This window comes from Peromyscus eremicus, chromosome 23 (genome assembly GCF_949786415.1).
Source record: "Peromyscus eremicus chromosome 23, PerEre_H2_v1, whole genome shotgun sequence".
NCBI classification, from domain to species: Eukaryota; Metazoa; Chordata; class Mammalia; order Rodentia; family Cricetidae; genus Peromyscus; species Peromyscus eremicus.
This window is the reverse complement of record NC_081438.1, coordinates 25,650,648-25,670,114: the sequence shown is the minus strand read 5'-3', so window position 1 is coordinate 25,670,114 and position 19,467 is coordinate 25,650,648. Positions and strand designations below refer to the sequence as shown.

The 19,467-nt window shown below is 54.1% G+C and overlaps 2 protein-coding genes across 3 annotated transcripts; one reads left to right on the top strand and one right to left on the bottom strand.

The window, feature by feature from the left end:
• Positions 1–4,140: 4,140 nt before the first annotated feature.
• On the bottom strand, positions 4,141–10,406 carry Alkbh4 (alkB homolog 4, lysine demethylase). The gene is made up of 3 exons (XM_059248789.1): positions 9,911–10,406; positions 7,005–7,202; positions 4,141–5,636 (listed from the first exon to the last, which is right to left on the bottom strand). The coding sequence occupies exons 1-3, from the start codon at positions 10,043–10,045 to the stop codon at positions 5,067–5,069; spliced, it is 903 nt and encodes a 300-aa protein (XP_059104772.1). The 5' UTR covers positions 10,046–10,406; the 3' UTR covers positions 4,141–5,066.
• Positions 10,106–19,317, top strand: Lrwd1 (leucine rich repeats and WD repeat domain containing 1). Of its 2 annotated transcripts, none has more exons than XM_059248786.1 (15): positions 10,106–10,358; positions 11,589–11,823; positions 12,285–12,401; positions 12,897–13,037; positions 13,287–13,391; positions 13,909–14,031; positions 14,111–14,225; positions 14,902–15,011; positions 15,301–15,508; positions 15,951–16,023; positions 16,114–16,254; positions 18,400–18,491; positions 18,621–18,788; positions 18,873–18,985; positions 19,074–19,317. In XM_059248786.1, the coding sequence occupies exons 1-15, from the start codon at positions 10,279–10,281 to the stop codon at positions 19,212–19,214; spliced, it is 1,962 nt and encodes a 653-aa protein (XP_059104769.1). In that variant the 5' UTR covers positions 10,106–10,278; the 3' UTR covers positions 19,215–19,317. The 2 variants fall into 2 exon arrangements, with proteins under 2 accessions (XP_059104769.1, XP_059104770.1); XM_059248787.1 differs by lacking the exon at positions 10,106–10,358 and adding an exon at positions 10,550–10,566.
• The last annotated feature ends 150 nt before the right edge of the window (positions 19,318–19,467 follow it).

Below are 19,467 nucleotides of genomic sequence, written 5' to 3'. Positions count from 1 at the left end.
GTGCCTCAGCTCTTGGAATGCCCGGCACTTAACGCTCTGTGTAAGTCCTGTAATTCCTCAGGCTCTCCCCGTGTTTAGTCTTCCCAGCGCCAAAGCATGGGACAGCCATCGGTGTGTAAACAGAGGTGACTGCCCATGGGGTCCCCAGAGGGCAGGAGTCGCAGGGCCGTCCTGGAGCTTTGTCAGGAGTTGGAGGATAAACCCTCACTGTGCACAGGGGCAGAAGCCAGCAGGCAGGCTGAGGGCTGCAAGATGGCTTTCTGGAGGCATAACCTGATTTCCAATCTCATTCTAACCAGTCACGTGGCTAGAACCACAGTGGGCCCCTGGGGCCTGCACGGGCTTGCCCTAATTTCATCTATCCAAGATGCAGTCCTTCCTGGTGCTCAAGGGACCAGAGTCCTCAGACACACCATGACCCTTCCCAACACGGCATACCGTCTCCCTGTACCCTTGACCGCAAAGTCTCCAAGTTCAGGCGTTTCTAGTTAAGAAACTTCAAAGGCAGGACATGATTAGTGTCTTCCAGGAAGGTCTACTGAGAACAAACTACGGGAGCCCAGAGGGCTCAAGACTCAGTCTGTGTCACTCTGCAGGACACTGTAGCTAACACCTGTCCTGTGCGGGGATTTTTTAGCAGTTGCTCTGGATTGAACTGAATAAATGGATAAAGCTTTCCAAAACCCTGTGCTTTTGAGAAGTATGTTCAGGAGGTCCATCCCAGTGTCTTGCTACACCGCTGACCCTCGGTCCTGGCATGAGAGCTCGTTACCTGGAGTCTGTGCATCACTTTTTTTTTTTCTCCCCAAGATAGTGTTTCTCTGTGTAGCTTTGGAGACTTTCATAGAAATCGCTCTGTAGACCAGGCTGGTTTTGAACTCACAGAGATCCACCTGCCTCTGCCTCCCGAGTGCTAGGATGATTAAAGGTGTGCGCCACCACCGCCCGGCCTATGAATCATCTTTTATTGCTGGGCATGCTCAGGGGCAGGGTGAGCATGGGGCCTTCTAGGATGGGCAGGCGGGCTGCTGGGACCCAGGCATACATTGAGTGAGGTCCCTGTCAACTGGACCCCTGAGAGAACTTGGCAGCAGTACCTCTTCCTTGCTTCCTTTCTGAAGCGGGAGGGGGGGAGGCAGGCCCCATGTGAGTGGCTGAGCTTACCAGAACCCATCTGGACAAGGTCAGCTAGATTTCACAGGCTTCTAGAAGAGGAGCCCCTGAGGTGTTGGTCCCTTGGGTCCCTATGGCTCTGGAGCCACTACCCAGGTCACCCACTGGGGTCACCAACCAACAAGACACTGTCTGGAGAAGTTGTCCAGACACAGAGGTCCTTCCTAGGAAAGATTTTTTCTTTTCAGGGTGTGTGTGTGTGTGTGTGTGTGTGTGTGTGTGTGTGTGCGCGCGCGCGCGCATGTGCATGCACATATACCTGCTGTGGAAGCCAGAGGTTAACTTCAGGTGCCTCCTTGGATATTATCTTTGGTTGAGACATAGTGTCTGACTTGACTGGGAACTTGGCAGTTAGCTGTGGTGATACATTGTGTATGCTAATAAACTTGCCTGAGGATCAGAGGATAGAGCCAGCCACTAGGCATCAGGCATGGCTGGGGAGAACTGTTTTGTTACATATGCAGTGAGGGGCCACACGGGTAATAACTCATTCAAGCCTCCGTCCTCAGGGCTCCACCACATACAAGACAAACAATCTTTTATAGCTCAGCCACACCCCAGCCCCTTGCTGGGGGATTCTAGGCAGGTGCTCTACCACTGAGCCACACCCCAGCCCCTCGCTGGGGGATTCTAGGCAGGTGCTCTACCACTGAGCCACACCCCAGCCCCTCACTGGGGGATTCTAGGCAGGTGTTCTACCACTGAGCCACACCCCAGCCCCTCACTGGGGGATTCTAGGCAGGTGCTCTACCACTGAGTCACACCCCAGCGCCCTCATCATACTCTGTATCAGAGGATGCAGGGGCAGCAGTCATGGTAGTCTGGAAGCCTGTTCACTCTGTTGGGCCCTAGGCTCACTGAATCGGTAGGGAACCAAGCTGCCTCTCACAGGGCCTTTTCAAAGCTCTCTTCAGGCATGGCCGGTGACTAAGCCCCTGGTACAGACTTCCTAGATAGTCCCCAACTCTCAGCTAGTTCTCAGAGGTATCAGAAAGAACAGAGCTATTGGGACTGAAGAGATGGCTCCATGGTTAAGAGAACTGGCTACCCTTCCAGAGGAGCCAGGGTTTGATTCCCAGCACCCACAAGGAGGCTCACAAAACTCTGTAACTCCAGGTCCAGGGAATCCAATGCCCTCTTCTAGGCCCTGTGGGTCGTGCACACATATGGTACAGAGACAATATATGCATGCAAAAAACACACATAAAATATGATAATTTCTAAAATAAAAATAAGAATTAAAACAGAGGCTAGGAGTTGAGCTCAGTCAGTAAAGAACTTGGCCTACAAGCATGAAGACCTGCATTCAATTGCCAGAGCCCAAAGCTGGATACCGGGGTGGGGTGGGGTGGGGGTTGGGGGGTGGGGGGTGGAACCCCAGAGCTGGGGACGAGGAAACAGGTGGGTTCCTGTGCTCATGCCGGCCAGCTCAGCCTACCTGGAGAGTTCCAGGCAAATGAGAGACCCTGTTTTACAAACAAAATGCGTGGTACCTGAACAATGGTAGGGCTATCGGATGGCTCAGATGGTGGAGGTCTTTGCTGCCAAGGTTAATAACCCGAGTTCAAGCCCCAGAACCAACACAAGGAAAGGAGAAAACTGACTCCCTCAAACAGTCCTCTGACCCTGTGCATACCACATACACACACACCACGATAAATAAATGAATGTAGCCGGATGGTGGTGGTGTACACCTCTAATCCCAGTGCTTGGGACGCAGAGGCAGGTGGATCTCTAAGTTCAAGGTCAGCCTGGTCTACAAAGTGAACTCCAGGACAGCCAGGACTACACAGAAACCCTGTCTCAAAAAACCAAAATAGCCGGGTGGTGGTGGCGCACGCCTTTGATTCCAGCACTTGGGAGGCAGAGGCAGGCGGATCTCTGTGAGTTTGAGGCCAGCCTGGTCTACAGAGCAAGATCCAGGAAAGGTGAAAAGCTACAGAGAAACCCTGTCTCAAAAAACCAGAAAAAAAAATAATGTAATAAAGAACCAGAATTGTTGACCTCTAGCCTCCAAATAACACATACAGCTAATGCAGGTATACCCACATACATGTAGCAACCTGCACTCACAGAAACACAACCCCCCAAAATTTGGTATCATAAAAACAAACCAACCCAGGGCTAACTGTGACCCTTTCCTGGGGGTGCAGGACGGTGTGTTCTGTCTCCAAAGCCTCAGGATAGAGGGCTGTCATGTAGGCCAGTCACACACCCCCATCATCCACCTTGGCCCTTCTGTCTTCCCTCCTCCATAGAAGTTCTATGGCTGAGAAGAGTGTGCCCTGCTCTGCAATTTCTTCTTCTTTCTTTCTTTCTTTTTTTTTTTTTTTGGTTTTTAGTTTTTGGTTTTTCTGTTCAGCCCTGGCTGTCCTGGAACTCACTCTGTAGACTAGGCTGGTTTAGAACTCCGAGATCTGCCGGGCGGTGGTGGCGCACGCCTTTAATCCCAGCACTCGGGAGGCAGAGCCAGGCGGATCTCTGTGAGTTCGAGGCCAGCCTGGGCTACAGAGTGAGTCCCAGGAAAGGCGCAAAGCTACACAGAGAAACCCTGTCTCGAAAAACCAAAAAAAAAAAAAAAAAAAAAAAAAAAAAAAAAAAAAAGAACTCCGAGATCTGCCTGTCTCTGCCTCCCAAGTGCTGGGATTAAAGGTGTGTGCTACCACCGCCACCCAATGTGCCCTACTCCTATAAATAAACAAATAAATAAGTGTAATTAAAAAGATTAAGTTTGATTCCTGGGACCTGCATGGTCAAATTTGAGGGTTTGAGGTTAGCCTGGGCTACAAAGCTTATCATAAAAAAAAAAAAAAAAAAAAAAAGGAAAAGGAAAAAGGGTTGGGCATGGTGGAATGGTGCCTACCTTTAATTCCAGCACTTACACACAGGCAGAAGAACCTCTGAGTTCATGGCCAGCCTGGTCTATAAAGTTCCAAACCAGCCAAGACTACACAGTGAGACCCTGTCTTAAACATATAACTACAACCCCTTCACACAGAGCTGGGGAAAGGAGAAAACCGTCTCACACGGGATCAGGGTTTTCTTTTTTCTCCTTTATTATAAATTTTATCGGAGAGGTAATGCGTATGTGGAGGTGAGAGGACAACTTGCAGGAGTCGGCTCCCTCCCTCCACCATGGAGATTCCAAAGACTGAAGCAGGCGGCCAGGCTTGGTGACAAGCGCCTTTACCCACTCAGCCACCATCTTGCTTCTCCCAAATACTAAGGTTTTTTAAAGACTGAATCCCTCCAAACTATGACAAACTGAATAACCCAAAGAGTAGCCAAGATCCAGGCCCGTCAGAACCAGCTCCGGGCAGGGTACGTGATGTTCATGGCATCCGGGGTCACATGGCTCCTCAGAAAACCTGGCCACTGGGCTGTCATCTCAGCACTTGGGAGGCTGAGGAAGGAGGATGGATGGCGAGTTCAAAGCCAAGCTGCATCCTGAGTTCCAGGCCCACCTGGTCCACATGAGACCCTGTCTCAAAGACCCCAACAGAGTCAGTAGTTGGTAGAGCACTTGCTTAGCAAGCAGGAAGCCCTGGGTTCCATCCCAGTCCCTAAAAAAGAAACCTGAGCCAAATCCCAGCATTCAGGAGGTAGAGGCAGGAGGATCAGGAGTTCAAAGTCATCCTTGGCTATATAGGGAGCTCAAGGCCAGTCTAGGCCAGGCGGTGGTGGCGCACGCCTTTAATCCCTGCACTTGGGAGGCAGAGGCAGGCAGATGTCTCTGAGTTCGAGGCCAGCCTGGGCTACAGAGTGAGTTCCAGGACAGGCAACCAATGAATCTAATGAGTTGTGGAGAGACCCCAGGGCTCGCTCCCCCGATGGTCGTGCTGGAGCCATGTTTCCAGCCAGGCCAGCGCCAGCTCTTGTGCCCAGGGATGTGCTCACACGGGCCTTCCCTGGAAGGACAGTGCGGCCTGCAGCAGCTCCTGCCCCAGTCCCTGCTGCTTCCCTCCAGGCAGGAACTCGCTGGACAGCTCTCTGAAGGTGGCGCAGACGCGCCGGGCCTGGATGTGTCTGCGGTGGATGGCGTGTGTCCACTGGTGCCGCGCGGCTCCTGTGAGCACCAGCAGGGAGCGGCAGGGTACCGAGATGGCCACTTCCACCTCCTGCCAGGGGACAGACCTGCCTTCCGAAGCATCCGGTCCGATGGAGGGGGCCGAGCTGAGCAGCAGGCTGCCGGGGGCCTCCCGGGACATGGACACCACGGTGGCCGACAGGAGGTTGAGGCTCACCAGCCGCTCGCCCCACAGCCAGGCGTCATCCAGGTGGGGGTCGATGGCCGAGCCCCGCTCTGGGCTGTAGTCCAGATTACACTGTTCCACAGGCCGGAAGTCCTCCAGCCCCGGGTAGAGGCCCATTCTCTGGACCACCTTCTGGCTGAAGCTGGGGAGACCCTGGAAGCCCGCCATCTTTACCTTCTGTTTCCGAAAATTGACTTTCGGGCCATAGTCCTGGAGTGGAGACAAGAAGGAACAGAGAAGGGGCTCAGCTTAAGAAATGCCAACCATGGCTGGCGGCGGTGGCGCAGGCCTTTAATCCCAGCACTTGGGAGGCAGAGGCAGGTGGATCTCTGAGTTCGAGGCCAGCCTGATCTACAGAGCGAGTTCCAGGAGAGGTTCCAAAGCTACACAGAGAAACCCTGTCTTAAAATCCGGGGGTGGGGTGGGGGTTGGGGGTGGTAAGAAATGCCAACCACAACCAGGGTGTGGCTGGTGCGTGCATGTAATTCCAGCACCTCAGAAGCTCAGGCAGGAAAACTGTCCAGAGTTCAAGGCCAGATGGGCTACAGAGTGAGACCTTGACTTGAAGGAAAAGAGAAAAAAAAAAGCCAGTGTAGCAGTGCCTACAATCCCAGCATTGTAAGTGGAGGCAGGGGGATCAGAAGTTCACCTACACAGCAAGTTTAGGACCCGCTTGGGCTCTAGGGGACCGTGTTGGGGGAGGGGCCTCTTGGAGGGAGAAGGACAGGTAGGGTTCAAGGTCCCCACGGAAGCTGGAAGCCATACAGTCTGTCCTGAGGGTCGGGGGCAGAGTGGGCGCCTGGGGTGGTCCCAGCACAGGGAGAAACTTGAAGGGACCTCCAGGTGGCTGCCCTCGCCGGCCGGCGCTCTAACCAAACACGGATGCCAGGAACAAAGGGTGCAGGGTGCCTTTGAAGCTGCTTGAGGAACTGACTAAATTGTGGAAGTTGGGTGAGGGGGAGCTAGTGAGGAAGGGGAAGAACAGGAGGAGGGGTACCCGGCCCTTAAGGGCCTATCAGGAGACCTGACACAGAAGGGTGAGGGGATAAGGGATGCGAGGAGACAGGTGATATATTGTATACTCTAATAAAGCTTACCTGGGAATCAGAGGACAGAGCCAGCCACTAGATTAGACATAGAGGCCAGACCGTGGTGGCACACACCCTTAATCCTATCACTCGGGAGGCAGAGTTTCATCTGGATCTCTGTGAGTTCAAGGCCACACTGGAAACAGCCAGGCAGTGGTGGCACACACCTCTAATCCCAGGAAGTGACAGCAGGGCGGAGAAAGGTATATAAGGACACAGGAACTAGAGCAGTTCAGCGGAGACCCTTTCGGGTGAGGACTCAGAGGCTTTCAGTCAGAGGATTCGTGGAGTTGGTGAGGTGATAGGTGGTGGCCGTGGCCTGCTCTGCTTCCCTGATCTTTCAGCTTTTACCCCAACATCTGGCTCTGGGTTTTTTATTAAAAGAACATTTAACATACGAACAACGAAAGATCCCTAGGGTGTGGCTACGAGATAGCCAGGGGCCCCTGGCAAAGGGACTGTCCCCTGGGTCCGGCTAGGGCCACCATACCTGTTTCCTTCGTCCGGACTGAGAGAGCTTCCATGGATCACTGTCCATCAGATGCACCATCGCAGCCTCTTCCTCCGGGGTCACAAAGTCCGTTATCAATGTCACTCCCGGGAAGGGGAAGGCCCAACCCTCCAAGTCAGAGTCCTTGGGCCCCATGGCCCAGCCTGTGTCCGGGCAGTAACGGAAACAGTATTTTTTCTGTAAAAGACAGAGACGGGATGGTGTGATGGGTCAGGGGGTGAAGGGCTTACTTTGCAAGCACAAGGACCCGAGTTTGATTCCCCCCAAAACCCACGTGAAAAAAGCTAGGTGTGGTCATGCACACTTGCAATCCCAGAGGGGTGGGGTGGGGGGGAGAGGCAGAGATGAGATCAAGGACAAGCTAGTCTGGCCTACTTGGCAAGTTCTAGGCTAGTCAGAGACCCTGTCTCAAAAAACAAGTTGGGGGGGCTGGAGAGATGGCTCAGCGGTTAAGAGCACTGGCTGCTCTTCCAGAGGACCCAGGTTCAATGCCCAGCACCCACATGTCAGCTCACAACCATTTGTAACTCCAGTTCCGGGGGAGTCGACACCTTTACACGGGCACGCGTTCAGACAAAACACTGAAGCACATAAAATAAAATAAATTATTAAAAAAACAACAAGTTGGGCGTTGAGGTGGTTCTCTGGCCTCCATGTGCACACATGTACCTGTGCACACATACCCCAAACAGAAGCATCTGGAACCACCAAAGAGCCACAATACCCACACATGCCTTAGGCCACCAGGATCTTCTGACCTCGGGTGCCAACGCTCTTGTTGGGACTGAAGCCACTTGGAGAGATGTCCGGAATCCTACCACTGAGCCACATCCCAAGCTCCTTCACTGGGGCATCCTTCACGTTCATCTTCTTTTCCAAATTACGTTTTTATGCATGCATTTGTGTGTGGCAATGTACATGTGAATGCAAGTGCCCTTAGAGGCCAGAAGAGAACTCCAGATCCCTTTGGAGCTAGAGTTATAAAGGTGGTTGTGATCCACCTGATTTGGGTGCTGGGAGCCAAACTCTGGTCCTCTGCAAGAGCAGAATGTGTTCTTAACTGTTGAGCTATCTCTCCTGTTCCTCACTAGGGGATTCTAGGCAGGTACTCTACCACTGAGCCACACTCCCAGCCCCTCACTGGAGGATTCTAGGCAGGTGTTCTACCACTGAGCCATACCCCAGCCCCTCACTGGGGGATTCTAGGCAGGTGCTCTACCACTGAGCCACACCCCCAGCCAGTGATTAACTTCTTTCATTTAGCATCATATCCTCAAGGTTAATCCATGTGTAATTATGTCAGAATTTCCTTCCTTTCTAATGTTATAAAATAACCTACTGTATAGATATCCCATTTTTTTTTTTAAATTCATTCATCAGTTTATTGTGTGTCTCTGTCTTTCCTTTGTTCTTTGAGACACGGTCCTACTTAGCTTAGTCTGGTTTTTTTTTTTTTTTGGTTTTTTGAGACAGGGTTTCTCTGTGTAGCTTTGCGCCTTTCCTGGAACTCACTTGGTAGTCCAGGCTGGCCTCGAACTCACAGAGATCCGCCTGGCTCTGCCTCCCGAGTGCTGGGACTAAAGGCGTGCGCCACCACCGCCCGGCTTAGTCTGGTTTTAAACTTGCTATGTAGCTGCAGTTATCTTTGAACTCCCAAGCCTCCTGCTTCTAGCTGCCAGCTCCCCAGTTCTGAGATCACAGGCCAGCACCACACTGCCCACTTTTCAAGTCACCAGTTAATAAACACTTGGGTCTGACGGCCGTGGTGACACACTCCTTTAATTCTAGCACTTGGGAGGCAGAGCCGGGCAGATCTCTGTGAGTTCGAGGCCAGCCTGGTCTACAGAGTGAGATCCAGGATAGGCATCAAAACTACACAGTGGAACACTGTCTTGAAGAAAAAAACAAACAAACAAACAAACAAGAAACAAACAAACAAACAAAAAAACCCACTTAGGTAGCGTCCACCCTTTGGTCGCTGTGAATACCGCTATGAGCCAGACATGGTGACACTTGCCTGTAATCTAAGCATTTGGAAGGGGGTGGAGGGCACCTGGACCTCTAACCAAAGAAAGAAACTAAAAAAAAACCTATCTTTTGCACATAAACCCAGGTACACGCTGGATCATGTGATCAGTCTACTCGTAAGGCATTCCACACCATTTTTCACAAGATGTTGGGCATGTTAGCACCAACAGAGAGACTCCTCCATTGGCTTTACAGCTTCCTTGCTCAAGAATCCTTCTAAAACTTGAATTTAAAGGAGTTCTTTTAAAACCCTTCAGGGCCGGGCAGTGGTGGCACACGCCTTTAATCCCAGCACTCGGGAGGCAGAGGCAGGCGGATCTCTGTGAGTTCGAGGCCGGCCTGGGACATCCAGGACAGGCTCCAAAAGCTACACAGAGAAAACCTGTCTCGAAAATGGAAAACAAAAACAAAAACAAAACCAAAACAAACAAACAAAAAAAAAAACAAAAAAAAAACCAGAACACACCCATCCCAAGTACTAAGTCCAAGTTTGTCATCACTCCCCTCTTAAAGTCACAGAGGTGATGTGTCATAGCCGCTTCCCTACTTCCAAGACCACTCCTCAAACTTGCTGTGTGGCCGAGATTGGCTACAAACTTCTGAGTCTCCCGCCTCTTTGCATTTCAAATGCAGGAATCCCGACCTGCAACAGCACTCCTGCTCAACCATTCATTTTCAGATGGCACTTTAGGGACCGTCCGCCTCTTGATCACTGTGAATAACAAAGCTATGAGCGCTCCATGCAACTCCCCTACCGCGATGCTCTGATCCCCGCCCCTTTCACAGGCAAGCTTGGGCCTCAGTTTCCCACTAAGAGGGATAGATTTTCTGGGTTTGACTCTTTTTCCCTCTCGTACCTGAAGGGAGACCTGCCAAGGCGGGGACCCGTGGCGCTGTCTCTCGCAAATAAGACAGGTCCGGATGCCCTTGCAGCCGCAAACCTGCAAATGAGTGGCTTCAGCCGCCGCAGCCGCGGCCGCGGTAGCCGCCATAGCGCCTTCCAAGCAGCCAGAGCGCAGGCGCGAGGCACGGGGGCCGCTGGGAGTTGTAGTCCCCGCACGCAGAGGCAGGAGGCCGGGCGCGCGGCAGGCGTTGTGCTTCCTTCCGGTCGCCACGGACTCTAAAAGGATTTGCTGTGCGCCATCTCCTGGGCTCCGCGGCTGCGGGCGGGCGTTAGTGACCGGACTTCGTGGAGGCGCGGGTTCGGCTGAGCCCTCGGACACCCATGGCTCCCCTCACTCAGCGGCTGCTCTTTCAACGCGGGCGACCCAAGACCAACAGTCTGGGGAAGATCCGGAGTCTGGAGTAAGGGCTGGCGGGGTTGAAGCGGATCCCGGGCCCGGGGTCCTGCAGGGTCCTTTCCCTTCCCGGGTCGCCTGGTGGGCGGGGTCCATGGCTCAGACCCCTCCCCGTCCCCGCCTGTCCAGGTGACTGTTAGCGGGGATCGGGCCCCGCTCGAGCCTGTGTATCTCGCGCCTAACGGAGATGATGCGGGAGATACGGCAGGAGTCAGGTGGACCTGGATCGGGCTCCCTTAGCCCAGCGGAGGGTGGATAGACTGTAGAGCACTCACTGGATGTTGAGGAAGTCCGGGGAGCACGGAAGGAGCCTGCAGGAACGAGGAAAAGCATTCAAGAGGGAACTTGGAGGCTTAGGTTCTAAAGTCGTTAGGAGATCTAGCACTCTCGAGGACCGGTCGCAAGACAAACGTCGGGCGTTGGAAGCTAGCCAGAGCTACAGGACCCTGTCTCAAAAAGAAAATTTTTTTTTTTGGTTTTTCGAGACGGGGTCCCTCTGTGTAACAGCCCTGGTTGTCCTGGAACTCGCTTTGTAAACCAGGCTGGCCTCAAACTCACAGCCATCCATCTGCCTCTGCCTCCCAAGTGCTGGGATTAAAGGTGTGCACTACCATGCCCAGTAACAAAAGATTCTTCAAAGGAGGGAAGTCGGGCCAGAGAAATGGCCCCTCAGGTAATGGTGCCTGTCACCATGCCTGAGTTCAATCTCTTGGATCCAGACGGTTGAAGGAGAGAACCAGTTCCCTAGATCCGACCTTACCCACACCTTGGACTGTGGCCATCCATACACACACACCATACACACCGCACATGCACAGACACACTATAATAAATAAAAATGTAATTTTAAAAATGGGGGAGGCTAGAGCTGCAGATGTAGTTCAGTTCGTAAGGTGCTTGTCCGACATGCACAAAGCTGGAGTCTCCATAGGGTTCCATCCCTGTCACCACCTGATCTGCTCCCGAGTGGTGGCACACGCCTGTCATCCCAACACTTGGAGATAAGAGACAGGAGAGTAAGTTCAAGGCTTTCCTGGACTACACAGTGAGCTGTGGATTGGATCTCTTGAGTTTTGAGGCCAGCCTACTCTACGTAGTGAGTTCCAGGCTAGCCAAAGCCCATGCTTACTCTTCACCATAAGAAACTGCTGGGTGCAAACCCCTCTGGGGCAGATGGGGGCTAGTGAAAGGGTCTGCCCGGCCTCCTGAGCTTTCTTGACCTCTGCCCTCACCACAGTCTCTCGGGGCTGGAGCTGCGGTCAGAGCACTTGGACCCCAATCTCCTGGGGCGCCTGAAGCAGCTGAAGGAACTTGACCTCTCCAACAACCTGCTGGAGACGCTGCCTGCCAACCTGGGCCTGTCACATCTGCGCGTCCTTCACTGTGCCAACAACCAGCTGGGAGACATCACTGCCTTGCACCAGTTTCTGGACCTCGAGGAGCTCAGCCTGGAAGGCAACCCCTTCCTGACGGTGAGAGGGAGGTCCGCCCAGCTCCATGGGGCAGACTCAGGCTTCGCTATTTCTTTTGGGTTTTGTCTTGTTTGAGATGGGGTCTCATGTAGCCCAGGCTGGTTTCAAACTAACTGTGTAGCCAAGGATAGCCTTGAGCTTCTGATTCTCCTGCCTCTGACTTCCTGAGTTTTGGCCATGCTCCACCAGGCCTGGTTTATGCAGTACTGGGGGTCAAACTCACGGCTTTATGCATGCTATGAAAGCAGTCTCTCATCTGGGCTATGTACTCACTCTGTTTGGGTGTTTGTTGTTTTGCTAGTCGGAGACAAAGTTTTGCTTTGTATCCCAGACCAGTCTCCACCTCTGTGTATTCCAGGCTGGCATCAAACTTGAAACATCCCTCCCATACTCACCCTGAATACTGGGATTACAGGCATGGGCCACTACTCCTGGCTTTCACTTATTCCTCCATCCTTTAGGTCAACGACAACCTGAAAGTCTCCTTTCTCCTGCCCAAGCTACGCAAGATCAATGGCAAGGATGCGGCCTCCACCTGCTCACAGGTGGAGAACCTAAATCGGGAGCTGACCAACAGGGTGAGGACGATGAGAAGTGGATGGAAGGGGGGTCCTTGGTCACGTCCGCAGGGTATTGAGGGGGGACAGAAGTGGATTTTCGGGGGTGTGTAACAGAGGTCTTACCCTGAAAGCCTCAAGTCTGGTGTGTTGAGTTTGGATCTGTTGCTTCCTGTGTTTGGAGGCCCTGTCTCCGAGGTGCACAGCAGGGAGGCTAGAACTTTGCAGTGAGCTGGTTTTTTAAGACAGGGTCTTGCTGCATAGCCCAGATGGCCTAGGACTCTTCTGCCTCCGCCTCCCAAGTGTTGGGACTCCCACTCTGCCCAGCTGAACCAGGCTGATTTCAATTCATGTGACTTAGGTTATGCGAGTAGAGAGTAAGAGACTGTGCCTGCAGAAGCTTCCAGAAGCTAGGATAGCCAACACACCTTGTGCTCAGAAGGAGATAGGTGGAGGTATGTGTATGGCCAGGAGACCCAGGCTGGGCCGGCCTGGATCTGGTCCCTCTTATGCCAGGTCACAGCTCACTGGGAGAAGTTCATGGCCACCGTGAGCCCGGAAGAGGAAGCTGACAAATTCCAAGCTGACTTCGTGAAGTCTGCCGTCAGGGATGTGCATTATGGCCCTGAGTCTCTCAGCGAGTTCACCCAGTGGCGGGTATGTCACTGGCGAGGGGACACCGTGCTGGGGGTTGGTGGCTTCCCTGGCTCTCGGTTGTCCTGGAGAAGTCCCTGGCTCTGATGGATTGGGGGACAGTGGGGAGTGAGATGGGTCAGGGATTGGTAGTCCTTGTGCCAGGGAGGCTCTTTTCCTCCTCTGAGAGGCACCGGCTCCCTGTGACCAGGTGTCAGGGGAGAGGCTAAGGGCACTGAGACTGTGCTCAGCTGAAGGCCTGGCCCCATCCAGGTGCGGATGATCGCCGAGAAACTGGTGGCCTCAGGTGGGGCCAGGGTACTGGAAGCCGATGTACCAAAGGAGCCTCCACAGGCCGCAGCTGTCTCCAAGCTCAGGGTGAGTGTATTTGCACCCGGCTGTGAGGGCCCCGGGCCTTTGTGAGCTAGAACACAGAGGGTCTTCTACGTGAACTCAGGTGATGCCCAGGTATCTGCATCGGCCTTCCCTTGCTGTGGCAGCATACTGGAAGCAGTCAGCTTACAAGAAGGAAGGGGCAGTTTGTTTATGGGCTCAGTCCATAGTTGCTTGGCTCCAAGGCTGTCCATATTGTGAGTTCACACATCAAGGATGTCTGCATCTCATGGCAGCCAATGTCCCTTTCAAAGGGATGTCTCCCAGTGACCTACGTCCCTTCACCTACACTGTACTCCTGAGTAGCCCCATAGGCTGGTGACGCAGCTTTTTAACCTTTGGGTCCTTGGAGAACATTTCAAGTGTCCAGCCCTAACACAGGCCAAGTTCTCCCAATGACAGTGGCTCAGTTCTTGCTTTCCATATTTTTGAGGGTGTAGTTCAGCCTGTAGCCAAGGGAGGAAGCCCCTGGGGCATGGACACAAGTCCCTACTTTCCACAGGCCAGAAAGGTGGCCTCAAAACGGCCAGACAATTTCCCACTAGACCTCCCTTCCACCAAGCGAGTGTGTTCCTCCCCACCGGCTCAGACGGAGGGCAGACCTGTGGACTTGGATGGAGGCCAGGTAAGCTCCCCTCGTGGCAGGGGGAGAGTGCCAGAGGGAGCCGGCCCCGGGGCAGCTGTGACCACCTCTGTCCCCACAGGCTGCCCTGCACCTGGAGCCCCTGCACTTCCTACAGTGTCACAGCAGAAATAACAGCCCTAAGGACCTGGAGACCCAGCTGTGGTGCTGCGCCTTCGAGCCGGCCCGGGAGGAGGGTGCGTGCTGGGGCTGAGGGGCAGTGGGAGGCTCGGGTCACACAGTGCTGCTCAGTGCTCAGTGGCAGTCAGAGATGAAAAGATACCTGGGAAATTCAATGAGATTGGTCTTAGGTAGAAAGAAAGGGCTGAAAGTAGGCGGTAGGCGCAAGCCTTTAATCCCAGCATTCTGGAGACAGGCAGGAGGGTCTTTGTGAGTTCAAGGCCAGCTTGGTGTACAGAGCAAGTTCCAGGACAGCCAAGGCTATGCAGAGAAACCCTGTCTAAAAAAAAAAAAAAAAAGGCTAGAGAGACACTCCCTGGCTAAGAGTGCTTGCTGCTCTTGTAGAGGACTGAAGTTTGGTTCCTAGCATCTACCATGGGCTGCTCACAACTGCCAGTAACACCAGCTCCAGGGAATTTGCTGCCCTCTTCCGGCCTTTGTGGGCACCTGCACTTAAGTGCACACACCCCCATATGAAACAGGTACATAACCACTTTTTTTTTTTTTTTTTTAAGGTAAAAAGGCCATGCATGTAGTATAGTGGTACAGTGCTTGCCTGTCACGTGAGGTCCTGGTTCTTTCCCCTGTAGCGCAAATAATAATAATAGTAATAAGTGTCCTGGAGGCTAGGAAGAGGGACTATAGGGGAAAACTTACAGAAAAGATGTTTATGTGGCTGATACCATAAAACAGGGCACTCAGGGGCCACGTCCCAGACTGTGGCCACATGTGGTGGAGAGGCTGTTTGTGTGATAGACTGCCAGACGGGCATCGTACTCCATAAATACAAGGTACCAGGCGAGGTGAGTGCCAGGGCCCTCTTCTTGAAGACTGTTGGGTCCTGGGACAAGAGCCCTGAGCTTGGAGGTCCGGGATAAGCTGTTTCCTGTGATTTAATTACTTCGGTGGGGATGGAACCCAGGGTCTCAGGCCCACTAAGAGTGCTCTGCCTCTGTGCCCTTCCCCCAGCTCCTCAGCCCCCACAGTCCTCTGGGAGCTTTTCTCTCGCTGTGCCTCACTGCTCCAGGCCAGCCCCGTGAGCAGGCTGCCACTGGTTCCCTGCTCACGACCATTTCCTTCCACCCTGGGCAGGAGTTCTTCTCAGTGGCCTGGACAGCCCTGACGGTGGTCACCCAGGCAGGCCACAAGAAGCGCTGGAACATGCTGGCAGCTGCGGGCCTGCGGGGCATGGTCCGGCTGCTCCACGTGCGAGCGGGCTTCTGCTGCAGCGTCATCCGGGCCCATAAGAAGGCCATTGCCACCCTCTGCTTCAGCTCAACCCACGAGACCCACCTCTTCAGTAAGACCCTCACCTCTGGCCTGGTGGCCTGTGTCTCTTTTGGGGGCGACAGGACTCACAGGATGCTGGGCACAGATGACCTTGGTCAGAAGTGAATTAGCTTCTTGGCCAATGAGGATATCCATTTCAGCATGCTATGTGGCTTTGAAGTTTCCTAGCAATTTGGGCTCTTCTGTTTGTCTGCGTGGGACCAGGGGAGATCATCCTGCCCCTTGGGTATGATGAGCCCAGCAGAAGTACCCAGATACGCTACAAAGATGGATGATGCTGTGCTCACTAGGTTCAGGCAGGACTGTGGGGATTGTGGTCCATGAGTTCTTGTCCTAGCCACAGTCTGCCCTTCCTGCCTCTGATTCGCTAGTTGAGGGACCCAACCCACAGACTCATCCTACAAGGGGGTGGGAATCTTCTCAGGGCTACCTCTTTCCTCATCCCTCCTCAGCTGCCTCTTATGACAAACGAATCATCCTCTGGGACATTGGGGTGCCCGACCAAGAATACAAGTTCCAGGCTAGGTGAGGCTGTGGACTGGCCCGGAGAGGGGCGGACTGCTGAGGGCGATGGTCGTGGCCCACAGCTCATGTTTTCCATACCCACGTTGGCAGCCAGCTCCTCATGCTCAGCTGCAGCTCCACCCCCTTGCGGCTCTGCCCTGTCGCCTCTTGCCCAGATGACCTCCTGCTGGCTGGCTGTGAGGGAGGCTGCAGCTGTTGGGATATTCGGCTAGACCAACCCCAGAAGCAAAGGTGAGGATGCCTGGGATGCCTGGGCCCCAAAGCTTGGGTGTGCCGGGTTCACGTGGGCCCTGGGCACACCACGCCTCTGCCTGGGCTGCCTTGGAGGCTCTGTTCAGGGGCTGTTCTCTTCACCTTTAATCACCACATTGCAAACAGCTGCCTGAGCCCTGGTCCTGCATCTCCGCAGTGTGACTCCTGCCCTAGCATGGTGTCCACATCTGTGAGGAAGGGACAGTGAGGTATATCCCAGGGCTCGTGGAGAATAAAGGTAGGATGTACCTTGGGAAGCAGCTTTGATGATGAACCGTTGTGGCTCATCTGCCCATGTGGAAAGCCCTGAGTGCTCAGCATAGGGTTCCTGCCCTCGGGGCATGGCGGTCAATGTGAGGGCTGGGGCTGTAGCTCAGTCTGTAGTGCTGGGCATGCATGAAGCTGCCAGCACCACGTACCAGGTGCAGTGGTGCATGCCTGTTAGCTCTTGAGAGGATCAGAACATCAGTTCAAGGTCATCTTCAGCTCTGAGAGTTGGAGCTAGTCTGGGCTACATGAGCTCTTGTCTGAAAACCAAGTACAGCCCCAGGGGTAACTTGTAAGGAGTCCTGACGGTGCAGCCTGGTGACCGGTAGAGGAATTCTCAGAACTGCGCTGCAGAGCCTGAAGTTGCTGGAGGACAGCAGTGTGCAGCCAGGAGAGCGCGCTGGACCACCTTGGTGTAATGCAGATGAAAACGGCACTGAGGAGTGAGGCCCCCAAGCAGTGGGCACCGAGTGTTGTGGGCTGTGGTACCAGCAGAATCTGGTTTGCCCTGCCTGTCTCAGAAGCCCATGAGTAAAGATGGGATCTGAATATTAAAAGTGTCCCTTTATTCAGAGCCAGCAATCTGGGAAGCCTGAAGGGGGGTCTGCCTCCCCTCACTTGAGCAATCTCTAGTTAGCATAATCTCCATCTTCATGTGGGTTCCAGGTATCCCAGCTGGTCACAGGGTTTGTGCAGTGTTGCTAACCCAAGCCATCTTGTCCTTATTTAGCTTTTTTTTGGGGGGGGGGTAGGGGGCAGGGGGATAGTGACAGGGTTTCCCTGTGTAGTCCTGGCTGTCCTGGAACTTGCTCTGTAGACCAGCCTAGCCTCAAACTGAGATCTGCTTGCCTCTGTCTCCAGTGCTGGGATCAAAGGTGTGCACCATTCACAAAACACAGAAATTGAGGGCCACTCCCTGTCCCCCAGGTCCGTCCCCGTTAGCATCCTTTCCTTTCTGTGCACTGACTGACTTGTGTCACAGTGCACACGTCACAGCATGCAGGAGCTGGGTCACTCCTTCCACCATGTGGTCCTAGGATTGAACTTGTGTCGCCAGGCTTGGCAGCAAGCACCATTACCCACTGGGCCATCTCGTCATCCCGAGCTCTTAAAGTACACTGGCCTACCTAGCCTTTATAAGTGCCAGTCTCAGCATAAGGAACAGCCCCAGGGTGCTGACAAGACACCTGCTTTTATAGGGGCAGCAGATGTGTGGCAGATGTGGCAGCAGCCAGCTGCTTGTGGACGTAGGTTTGCCTGCTCGTCTGTCACATCTTGGCTACCTCCCCACTCCAGATTCTGCCCACCCCGATGCCTTATGGTCTCCTGCTCCATCCAGATGTGTCCTAGCCCGAGTCTGCCCTCTGGGCAGATGCCAGGATGCCTCTGTAATGGAATGCCCATGATGATACCAGATGATACCAGACCCAGCATTTTTGAGACAAGGTCTCACTGTGTAGCCCTGGATGGCCTGGAACTCACTATGCAGATCAGGTTTTGTTTTTTGCCATTGTGTGTGTATGGGTGGGGTACGTGTGGAGGTTAGAGGACTTCCTGGAGTTGGTGTTCTTTCCACCTTTACCTGGGCTCTGGAGGTTAAATCCGGGCACCAAGCGTGCATAGCAGTCATTCACTTACTGAGCCATCTTGCCAGGGAGCCCCTCCCTTTACATAGCTGTTCTGTCCTTAAGTGGGGGAGGGGCCACTTCTGGCCTGCAGTCCTGGAAGACAAGCCTGTGACTCACACCCCCAGCAGGTGGCTCCCCCTCAGGACAGAGCTCAAGCTCTGTCCAGGGACTAGGCAGCTCCTGGTGAGCCCGTGGCTGTCTGCATGGGTAAGGGTCATGTGTTCTGCAGGGTGTGTGAAGTGGACTTCGTCTTCTCTGAGGACTCGGAGATGTCGGGACAGAGAGTGGACGGGCTGGCATTTGTGAATGACGATGTTGTGGGTGAGTGAGCCCAGCTGGGACAGCCTGGGCTGGGACTTTGCTGTAAGGGGGTGCTGAGGTACCTATCGGGGAGCAGGGAGGTTGTGGTGACCGCCAGCCTGGGCTCCCATCTCCTCTCCTCCTCTACAGCCTCCAAAGGGAGTGGAGAGGGCATCATCTACCTGTGGAGCTGGAGCCAGACCTGGGCAGGCCGGGGCCGGGGCCGGGGCAGCCAGTCTGTGCTGCCCGTGGTCGCCCTGGCCCGGCTGCAGTGGTCATCCACCAATTTGGCTTACTTCTCACTCAGCACCTGTCCAGGTGAGCCCGCCCACCCCATCGGAGGGTACCCCCTCTCCCCACCCCCACCCCAGCCCCATCTTAGGTCCCAACTTGTCCTGGCAGACAAGCACCTCGTGCTGTGTGGGGATGAGGAAGGCAGTGTGTGGATCTACGATGTTGAGCACCTACTGGAGCACCCACCTCCACCGGCCACAGCTCTGCAGGCCCCGACACAGGTACTGGTGGGCACCCTGCGGGTCCTTCCTGGTGTCCTTGGGCTGCTGCTTGGTAGGCAGGAGCCTAGTGCCTTCTTTTCCCCCTCAGATCCTGAAGTGGCCTCAGCCACTAGCACTGGGCCAACCCGTGACCAAGACCATGGTAAACACAGTGGTGGCCAATGGAGCCTTTACCTACCTCACTGCTCTGACGGACTCCAACATCGTGTCCATCTGGAGGAGTTGCTAGCTTACGCAGGGCAGTGACCAGGGACACGGCTTATTACTTGGGGCTAGTGGTAGAGGTGTTTGTACCAGTGAGTGTCTTATTAAATTCTCTATTGTGGACTAGAGGCCGGTGGAAACTGAGTGCAGTCCCACAGGCCTTCCTGGGGTTCCTACCTTAACTCGGGCAGGCCCAGCAGCCCCAGGTTCTGCCTCAGCCTGTGGTTAGAGTCTCTGTGTGACAGGTCACCCGCTGTCATCAAGTCTGATGGCCCACA

Bases quoted from the DNA above. Each gene is read 5' to 3' on its own strand.
- Alkbh4 (XM_059248789.1), bottom strand. From the start codon at position 10,045: ATGGCGGCTACCGCGGCCGCGGCTGCGGCGGCTGAAGCCACTCATTTG. The intron at 7,203-9,910 runs GTACGAGAGGGA...TGTCTTTTACAG, and splicing joins CTTGGCAGGTCTCCCTTCAG to AAAAAATACTGTTTCCGTTA. The intron at 5,637-7,004 runs GTATGGTGGCCC...TCTCCACTCCAG, and splicing joins AGTCCGGACGAAGGAAACAG to GACTATGGCCCGAAAGTCAA.
- Lrwd1 (XM_059248786.1), top strand. From the start codon at position 10,279: ATGGCTCCCCTCACTCAGCGGCTGCTCTTTCAACGCGGGCGACCCAAG. The intron at 10,359-11,588 runs GTAAGGGCTGGC...CCCTCACCACAG, and splicing joins GGGAAGATCCGGAGTCTGGA to TCTCTCGGGGCTGGAGCTGC. The intron at 18,492-18,620 runs GTGAGTGAGCCC...CCTCCTCTACAG, and splicing joins TGTGAATGACGATGTTGTGG to CCTCCAAAGGGAGTGGAGAG.